This window comes from Barbus barbus, assembly GCF_936440315.1.
Source record: "Barbus barbus genome assembly, chromosome: 49".
Lineage (NCBI taxonomy): Eukaryota > Metazoa > Chordata > Actinopteri > Cypriniformes > Cyprinidae > Barbus > Barbus barbus.
Genome location: NC_136727.1, coordinates 21,951,872 through 21,963,006, shown reverse-complemented (window position 1 = coordinate 21,963,006; position 11,135 = coordinate 21,951,872). Strand labels below are relative to the sequence as shown.

General features: G+C 37.4%; 1 protein-coding gene across 1 annotated transcript; it reads right to left on the bottom strand.

Moving 5' to 3' along the window:
* Positions 1–7,269: 7,269 nt before the first annotated feature.
* LOC306867524 (retrovirus-related Pol polyprotein from transposon 412) lies at positions 7,270–10,590 on the bottom strand (the record flags this gene model as incomplete). Its single annotated transcript, XM_079413200.1, has 1 exon — positions 7,270–10,590. One exon carries the CDS (start codon positions 10,588–10,590, stop codon positions 7,270–7,272), a length of 3,321 nt encoding a protein of 1,106 aa, XP_079269326.1.
* Positions 10,591–11,135: the final 545 nt, after the last annotated feature.

Sequence of the window (11,135 nt, the reverse complement as noted above, 5' to 3'; positions counted from 1 at the left end):
CTATACCAACATATCATATATCTTTGGAAAGATGAAATAATGAGCTTTCCATTGACGATAACCTTTTAAAAATACCATAAAGATTTCCTGAAAAATTAACAAAAAGCTACAGTCAAATTTAAGCACTGCATTCAATAAAAACAGCTCTATTTGACCTGTGCTTTCTCCATTTATAAACAGGCTATACCAACATATCATATATCTTTGGAGAGATGAAATAATGAGCTTTCCATTGACGGTAACCTTTTAAAAATACCATAAAGATTTCCTGAAATATTAACAAAAAGCTACTGTCAAATTTAAGCACTGCCTTCAATAAAAACAGCTCTATTTGACCTGTGCTTTCTCCATTTATAAACAGGCTATACCAACATATCATATATCTTTGGAAAGCTGAAATAAGGAGTTTTCCATTGATGGTGACCTTTTAAAAATACCATAAGGATTCCCTGAACAATTAACAAAAAGCAACTGTCAAATTTAAGCACTGCATTCAATAAAAACAGCTCTATTTGACCTGTGCTTTCTCCATTTATAAACAGGCTATACCAACATATCATATATCTTTGGAAAGCTGAAATAATGAGCTTTCCATTGATGGTGACCTTTTAAAAATACCATAAGGATTTCCTGAAATATTAACAAAAAGCTACTGTCAAATTTAAGCACTGCCTTCAATAAAAACAGCTCTATTTGACCTGTGCTTTCTCCATTTATAAACAGGCTATACCAACATATCATATATCTTTGTAAAGCTGAAATAATGAGCTTCTATTTGACCTGTGCTTTCTCCATTTATTAACAGGCTATACTCCATTGACGGTAACCAACATATCCATTTATAAACAGGCTATACCAACATATCATATATCTTTGGAAAGCTGAAATAATGCGCTTTCCAGTGATGGTGACCTTTTAAAAATACCATAAAGATTTCCTGAAAAATTAACAAAAAGCTACTGTCAAATTTAAGCACTGCCTTCAATAAAAACAGCTCTATTTGACCTGTGCTTTCTCCATTTATAAACAGGCTATACCAACATATCATATATCTTTGGAAAGCTGAAATAATGAGCTTTCCAGTGATGGTGACCTTTTAAAAATACCATAAAGATTTCCTGAAAAATTAACAAAAAGCTACTGTCAAATTTAAGCACTGCCTTCAATAAAAACAGCTCTATTTGACCTGTGCTTTCTCCATTTATAAACAGGCTATACCAACATATCATATATCTTTGTAAAGCTGAAATAATGAGCTTCTATTTGACCTGTGCTTTCTCCATTTATTAACAGGCTATACTCCATTGACGGTAACCAACATATCCATTTATAAACAGGCTATACCAACATATCATATATCTTTGGAAAGCTGAAATAATGCGCTTTCCAGTGATGGTGACCTTTTAAAAATACCATAAAGATTTCCTGAAAAATTAACAAAAAGCTACTGTCAAATTTAAGCACTGCCTTCAATAAAAACAGCTCTATTTGACCTGTGCTTTCTCCATTTATAAACAGGCTATACCAACATATCATATATCTTTGGAAAGCTGAAATAATGAGCTTCTATTTGACCTGTGCTTTCTCCATTTATTAACAGGCTATACCAACATATCATATATCTTTGGAAAGATGAAATAATGAGCTTTCCATTGACGGTAACCTTTTAAAAATACCATAAAGATTTCCTGAAAAATTAACAAAAAGCTACAGTCAAATTTAAGCACTGCATTCAATAAAAACAGCTCTATTTGACCTGTGCTTTCTCCATTTATAAACAGGCTATACCAACATATCATATATCTTTGGAAAGCTGAAATAATGAGCTTCTATTTGACCTGTGCTTTCTCCATTTATAAACAGGCTATACCAACATATCATATATCTTTGGAAAGCTGAAATAATGAGCTTCTATTTGACCTGTGCTTTCTCCATTTATAAACAGGCTATACCAACATATCATATATCTTTGGAAAGCTGAAATAATGAGCTTTCCAGTGATGGTGACCTTTTAAAAATACCATAAAGATTTCCTGACAAATTAACAAAAAGCTACTGTCAAATTTAAGCACTGCCTTCAATAAAAACAGCTCTATTTGACCTGTGCTTTCTCCATTTATAAACAGGCTATACCAACATATCATATATCTTTGGAAAGCTGAAATAATGAGCTTCTATTTGACCTGTGCTTTCTCCATTTATTAACAGGCTATACTCCATTGACGGTAACCAACATATCCATTTATAAACAGGCTATACCAACATATCATATATCTTTGGAAAGCTGAAATAATGAGCTTTCCAGTGATGGTGACCTTTTAAAAATACCATAAAGATTTCCTGACAACTTAACAAAAAGCTACTGTCAAATTTAAGCACTGCCTTCAATAAAAACAGCTCTATTTGACCTGTGCTTTCTCCATTTATAAACAGGCTATACCAACATATCATATATCTTTGGAAAGCTGAAATAAGGAGTTTTCCATTGATGGTGACCTTTTAAAAATACCATAAGGATTCCCTGAACAATTAACAAAAAGCAACTGTCAAATTTAAGCACTGCATTCAATAAAAACAGCTCTATTTGACCTGTGCTTTCTCCATTTATAAACAGGCTATACCAACATATCATATATCTTTGGAAAGCTGAAATAATGAGCTTCTATTTGACCTGTGCTTTCTCCATTTATAAACAGGCTATACCAACATATCATATATCTTTGGAAAGCTGAAATAATGAGCTTTCCAGTGATGGTGACCTTTTATAAATACCATAAAGATTTCCTGAAAAATTAACAAAAAGCTACTGTCAAATTTAAGCACTGCCTTCAATAAAAACAGCTCTATTTGACCTGTGCTTTCTCCATTTATAAACAGGCTATACCAACATATCATATATCTTTGGAAAGCTGAAATAATGCGCTTTCCAGTGATGGTGACCTTTTAAAAATACCATAAAGATTTCCTGAAAAATTAACAAAAAGCTACTGTCAAATTTAAGCACTGCCTTCAATAAAAACAGCTCTATTTGACCTGTGCTTTCTCCATTTATAAACAGGCTATACCAACATATCATATATCTTTGGAAAGCTGAAATAATGAGCTTCTATTTGACCTGTGCTTTCTCCATTTATTAACAGGCTATACCAACATATCATATATCTTTGGAAAGATGAAATAATGAGCTTTCCATTGACGGTAACCTTTTAAAAATACCATAAAGATTTCCTGAGAAATTAACAAAAAGCTACAGTCAAATTTAAGCACTGCATTCAATAAAAACAGCTCTATTTGACCTGTGCTTTCTCCATTTATAAACAGGCTATACCAACATATCATATATCTTTGGAAAGCTGAAATAATGAGCTTCTATTTGACCTGTGCTTTCTCCATTTATAAACAGGCTATACCAACATATCATATATCTTTGGAGAGATGAAATAATGAGCTTTCCATTGACGGTAACCTTTTAAAAATACCATAAAGATTTCCTGAAATATTAACAAAAAGCTACTGTCAAATTTAAGCACTGCCTTCAATAAAAACAGCTCTATTTGACCTGTGCTTTCTCCATTTATAAACAGGCTATACCAACATATCATATATCTTTGGAAAGCTGAAATAATGAGCTTCTATTTGACCTGTGCTTTCTCCATTTATAAACAGGCTATACCAACATATCATATATCTTTGGAAAGCTGAAATAATGAGCTTCTATTTGACCTGTGCTTTCTCCATTTATTAACAGGCTATACCAACATATCATATATCTTTGGAAAGATGAAATAATGAGCTTTCCATTGACGGTAACCTTTTAAAAATACCATAAAGATTTCCTAAAAAATTAACAAAAAGCTACTGTCAAATTTAAGCACTGCATTCAATAAAAACAGCTCTATTTGACCTGTGCTTTCTCCATTTATAAACAGGCTATACCAACATATCATATATCTTTGGAGAGATGAAATAATGAGCTTTCCATTGACGGTAACCTTTTAAAAATACCATAAAGATTTCCTGACAACTTAACAAAAAGCTACTGTCAAATTTAAGCACTGCCTTCAATAAAAACAGCTCTATTTGACCTGTGCTTTCTCCATTTATAAACAGGCTATACCAACATATCATATATCTTTGGAAAGCTGAAATAATGAGCTTCTATTTGACCTGTGCTTTCTCCATTTATTAACAGGCTATACTCCATTGACGGTAACCAACATATCCATTTATAAACAGGCTATACCAACATATCATATATCTTTGGAAAGCTGAAATAATGAGCTTTCCAGTGATGGTGACCTTTTAAAAATACCATAAAGATTTCCTGAAAAATTAACAAAAAGCTACTGTCAAATTTAAGCACTGCCTTCAATAAAAACAGCTCTATTTGACCTGTGCTTTCTCCATGTATAAACAGGCTATACCAACATATCATATATCTTTGGAAAGCTGAAATAATGAGCTTCTATTTGACCTGTGCTTTCTCCATTTATAAACAGGCTATACCAACATATCATATATCTTTGGAGAGATGAAATAATGAGCTTTCCATTGACGGTAACCTTTTAAAAATACCATAAAGATTTCCTGAAATATTAACAAAAAGCTACTGTCAAATTTAAGCACTGCCTTCAATAAAAACAGCTCTATTTGACCTGTGCTTTCTCCATTTATAAACAGGCTATACCAACATATCATATATCTTTGGAAAGCTGAAATAATGCGCTTTCCAGTGATGGTGACCTTTTAAAAATACCATAAAGATTTCCTGAAAAATTAACAAAAAGCTACTGTCAAATTTAAGCACTGCCTTCAATAAAAACAGCTCTATTTGACCTGTGCTTTCTCCATTTATAAACAGGCTATACCAACATATCATATATCTTTGGAAAGCTGAAATAATGAGCTTCTATTTGACCTGTGCTTTCTCCATTTATTAACAGGCTATACCAACATATCATATATCTTTGGAAAGATGAAATAATGAGCTTTCCATTGACGGTAACCTTTTAAAAATACCATAAAGATTTCCTGAAAAATTAACAAAAAGCTACAGTCAAATTTAAGCACTGCATTCAATAAAAACAGCTCTATTTGACCTGTGCTTTCTCCATTTATAAACAGGCTATACCAACATATCATATATCTTTGGAAAGCTGAAATAATGAGCTTCTATTTGACCTGTGCTTTCTCCATTTATAAACAGGCTATACCAACATATCATATATCTTTGGAAAGCTGAAATAATGAGCTTCTATTTGACCTGTGCTTTCTCCATTTATTAACAGGCTATACTCCATTGACGGTAACCAACATATCCATTTATAAACAGGCTATACCAACATATCATATATCTTTGGAAAGCTGAAATAATGAGCTTTCCATTGACGGTAACCTTTTAAAAATACCATAAAGATTTCCTGACAACTTAACAAAAAGCTACTGTCAAATTTAAGCACTGCCTTCAATAAAAACAGCTCTATTTGACCTGTGCTTTCTCCATTTATAAACAGGCTATACCAACATATCATATATCTTTGGAAAGATGAAATAATGAGCTTCTATTTGACCTGTGCTTTCTCCATTTATAAACAGGCTATACCAACATATCATATGTCTTTGGAAAGATGAAATAATGAGCTTCTATTTGACCTGTGCTTTCTCCATTTATAAACAGGCTATACCAACATATCATATATCTTTGGAAAGATGAAATAATGAGCTTTCCATTGACGGTAACCTTTTAAAAATACCATAAAGATTTCCTGAAAAATTAACAAAAAGCTACTGTCAAATTTAAGCACTGCATTCAATAAAAACAGCTCTATTTGACCTGTGCTTTCTCCATTTATAAACAGGCTATACCAACATATCATATATCTTTGGAAAGCTGAAATAATGCGCTTTCCAGTGATGGTGACCTTTTAAAAATACCATAAAGATTTCCTGAAAAATTAACAAAAAGCTACTGTCAAATTTAAGCACTGCCTTCAATAAAAACAGCTCTATTTGACCTGTGCTTTCTCCATTTATAAACAGGCTATACCAACATATCATATATCTTTGTGTAACCTTAAGACCCACATGGGGTAAATAACCAGGTGCAAGGCGGTAGTGCAACTTTAATCAACAGGCACATTTTTTATTCAAATACTTCAGCATGTTAAAAAGATAACAGATCATCAATGCAAATACCCACAAAGAAAATGAAAAGAAACAAAACAAAATCAACCGACAGATAGCCACGGGTTACCTATATCGTGAAGACAGAGTGGCATTCAACATGCTCTCACCACAACAACGCTCACAGCAAATCACACTGCAAACCTAAAAAAAGGAAGAAACACAAATAAAGTGACCAAACCACCACACGTTCCCAGCCACCTCACCACCGCCATCCACACAGTGAGGTTAACCCAGAAGCCATCGTTGGTTTAAAAAGGAAATCTACAAAAAGGAAGAAAAACTAATTAACAGTGGGTAATGCAAGTAGAGCAGACCAGTCAGTACAATGAAACCACCCTTTTATGGCCTAGGTTTTCCATATACAATTATGGTCCAACATCCACCAAAAGCAATAAATAAACCCAAGAAAATTAAATCTAAAGTAAACGGTAACCGTGCATCCCTGCAAGGGGAAACAGTTAATTACAACAAAGAATTATTTACAATATAAAATCACATCAATAAAATAAAACATTCAAAATACATGCTACACATAATAAAAAACATTCACAAGTTCCCTTCAGATTAAACAATACCTCTAACATCCGTTATTTTGACTGCTACTCAGGCAACAATCAGTCAGGCAATAATCCAGCAAAAACACTAAAAACAAAAGAAAATAAAATCATTAAAACGTAATCCTAAAAACAATTTCATAAAATTATAAAACTACTACCTCCTTCACGGTGTGTATCACATATTCAACTCTCAATAACGCTGTACCAGCATTTAACATAACTGCTCGTCCGCTACTCTTCTTCTGAAGTGATCAATCTGCCACGACAGCATTTACACATGACTCACAATCAATGCAGAAAAGAGGAAGCGAGAGAGCAAACTAATCTCTCTACCTACCAGCAGTTGAAGTTTTAGATGTGCCGCGACATCCACTCATCGTCAAGAACAGGAAGCGAGAGAGAGCAAACAAACCTCACTACTTCCTTATATAGCGCTAGGGCTGATGGGAATTGTAGTGCCCCACTCATGTCCCATTACAATCTACCCCCTCAGATTAAAATCGACGTCCCGTCGATTACGTTGATACTACAACCAGGGGCGGAACATTACATTCGAACCATTACTGGACAGCCTTATCATAGGGAGAGCGACCTGATCATTTAGCTGGACTTCAGTAGTAGAGGCTGACCGAGGAAGACGATATGGATTTGAATGATGCCCAGCTGTTGCTCTCCTTGTATGCCTTACTACAGCTTCCTGTTGTTGAGGCTGATGGTCCTCTGCATAATCCACTACTGAAGTACAGAAGTTGGTATTATCTTCCTGTAAAAGTTGAGGCCTAATAACTAGATCTTGGGCAGATGCATACTCAGGCGTTAGGGACACCACTACCATATCTTCATCTCTTAAAGTTTCCTGCTGGTCAAATAAATCTAGAAGTCCAGGATAATTCGGGGGAGTATAAGCTGGTAGCAACTCACAACGGTGAATATGTCTAATATTACCACCTCCTTCTGCAGGGGCAATAGCATACACCGCTCCATGTCCATCTGGGCACCGGACCACTTTATAGGGGGTTGGATCCCAAGCATCCTGGATCTTATTCCTGCCTTTTATATTATGGGCTCTCTGATACACAACCTGGCCTTCTCTTAGTTGTTCATGTCGTACCTTTAGGTCATTTGATCGGGCACGATGTTCTGTGGCACATTGAAGGCGGGCTCGGGCCTTACTGAATATTCGTTCCAAATTGTCTCTATGGTCCACCACCCAGTCTACTTCACTCTGGACCTGGTTATCCAATCCCAACAGAAAGTCAACAGGTAAATGGGGCTCTTGTCCAAACATAAGGACATAAGGAGAATACCCAGTGGACTGGTGATCTGTGGTATTGTAAGCATATACTACCTGCGCAAGATGGTCTGGCCAATGGCGTTTTTCCTCCGGAGGCAAAGTACGCAGCAAATCATGCATTGTTCTATTAAAACGTTCGCATTGACCGTTCCCTTGTGGTCGGTAGGGCGTGGTGCGAGTTTTCGAAATCCCATACAGCTTGCATAATTCTTGGATCAGCCTACTTTCAAAACACCGGCCCTGATCTGAATGAATTTGTCGTGGTACTCCAAACAAGTAAAACCAACGTTCTACTAAGACACGTGCCACTGTTGATGCCGTTTGGTCTTTAGTTGGGATGGCTTGTGTAAATTTTGAAAATACATCAGTCATAACCAGTACACTTTCAAGTCCATTTGATGCAGGTTCGAGTAAGGTGAAATCAATCGCCAGAATACCCAACGGCCTATCTGCCATCAGATGCCCCATGAAACTTCGTACTTTTGGTCGTACCACTTTAGCCAGGGTGCAGCGCTGGCATTTCTTACACCATTCTTCGATGAACTTGAACATACCAGGCCAGTAACATCGAGTTCGCACTAAACTTGCTGTCCGTTCAATTCCTTGGTGGCCATGGTCATCATGCAAGCCTGTAAGAACTCTTTCCCTGAGAACAGCTGGTAACACAACTTGACGAATTTCACGATGTTCCTCCTGGGGACAGAACCTCCGATACAATATGCCCTCGATCTTAACCAGCTTCTCCCACTGCCTTACCAATTCAAGCACCTCTGATGATTCCGATGCCCTCTCCTGTGTATCTGGAGGCCTTTGACGATCCCAATAAACAAGGAATTGCCCAATAACGGGGTCAGTTTCTTGCAGAACACCAAGATTTTCTCTAGGCTGTACGGGGAGAGCAGAAATTGTTTCGCTTATGACTACATGTTGACTATCATGAGCATACTGATACAGTTCCTTTGGTAAAACAGTAGTCATAGCCAATTCAGCTACAGATGCAGCATCCTTTCTAGACAGAGCATCAGCATTAACATTAGAACGTCCAGGCTTATACTTAATTTCCAAATCGAAATCCGCAAGCTGGTTAGCCCATCGTTGTTCCAACGCTCCCAGTTTCGCAGTCCGCAAATGACTAAGTGGATTATTATCTGTATACACCAGGCATTTCTGACCCAGCAAATATTCCCTGAACTTTTCTGAAACAGCCCATTTAAGAGCCAAAAACTCCAACTTCATTGAACTATAATTCTGCATGTTGCGTTCAGATGGTCGCAGACCTCGACTTGCAAATGCAACTGGTCGACATTTGCCTCCATGTTCTTGAGATAGGACTGCACCCAAACCTTGATGGGTTGCATCAACATCCAAGATAAAGGGCTTACTGAAATCAGCATAAGCGAGGACTGCAGCATTGGTTAAAGCGGTTTTAAGAGTCTGAAAAGCATTTTCACATGAGTCAGTCCATTTGGTCCCCAGACTAATCTTTGGTCGTTTACTCTTCTGTCCCCTGATCAGTTCTGCCACCAGTGTATTCAAGGGTCCAGCAATACATGAAAAGTTTTTAACAAACCGCCGATAATAGCTGGCGAAGCCAAGAAAGGATCGAAGTTCTTGAAGATTTTGTGGACGATTCCACTTAGCTACAGCAGATATCTTCTCTGGGTCTGTACGGACCCCTGTAGAAGAGACCACATGCCCCAAATAACGTACATCTGGCCGAAAGAAGCAGCATTTACTGAGTTTTATCTTCAAGTTCTGTTGTCTCAGCCGATCCAGCACCAGCTCAAGTCGCTGAAGATGTTGCTCAATGGTTGCTGAAAAGACAATCACATCATCCAAATAGAGCAATAAAGACTGAAAACTCTGATCCCCAAAAATTTGCTCCATTAATCTTTGGAAAGTACTTGGGGCATTGCACAACCCAAAAGGCATCCTATTAAATTCAAAGAGCCCAAATGGAGTGCAAAAGGCAGTTTTAGGACGATCTTCTTCAGCTACTGGCACCTGGTTATATCCACTAGCCAGGTCTAAAGTCGAAAACCACTTTGCTCCAGTCAAGGCATCCAGTGACTCCTCTATCCTTGGTAAGGGATAGGCATCCTTGCGAGTTCTGACGTTGAGCTGGCGATAATCGACACACATTCTCAGCGAGCCATCCTTCTTCTGCACCAATACAATTGGCGAGGCATATGGGCTGCAACTCTCCCTAATGACTTGACTGTCCAACAATTGTCTTATGTGTGCCTTCACAGCCTCAAACTGACTAGGAGGAATTCTACGATATCGCTGGCGTACTGGTGTATCATCTATTAAAGGAATCTGATGATCTATTAAGTTTGTACACCCCAAGTCACTATCATGCTTAGCGAAGACATCAGAATATCTTGTTAGCAAACTCCTAACGTCCTCCTCCTCAGTCTCTGTAAGCCCCGGCAATTCTAACCCTTGAACATCGATGCTTGACACTGATGTAATGGTTTGACACTGAACAGTCACAGTCTTAGGATCACATGGTAAATCTCCCTTAAACACAATGTCTTGATCTGATTTCATGACTACCTCAGCACCAACCAATTTACCTAGTCTAATTCTTGATGGCAAATATAAGGGTTCTGTGCCAACATTAATTACCGGTACATGCACTACCCCTTGTATACACTGCAACAAGGCAGGTGATATTAACACTCCAGCAGGCAGCCCCCCATCATTAAAATCCTGGGGTTCTAAAAAAACCACTGTACAACTTTTTATGTTCTTAGGGCACAGCGCAGGTACTAACCTCATGGTGCCAGCTGGAATCTGGACAGGATGGCAAGACTGCACCTTCACATAACCAATGAATCCAGGACAAGGGGCACCATCTGCTCGTTGGCACTGTGACAGGGCGTCTCTCCAGCCTAACTCTGCCTGCCTGACCTGTGGAGCTGAAAATAGCGCTGGGCCATGTTTTTCAAACAGATCATTATAACACTGTCCAATCACATTCATACCTAAAAGGCCAGGGGTCAGTTCTTTCCTCTGATGGAACAAAGTATCAACAGGATCTTTTACAACCAAAATACCTTGCCCCAAAAGAGTTTGCCCCAGCACAGTCACAT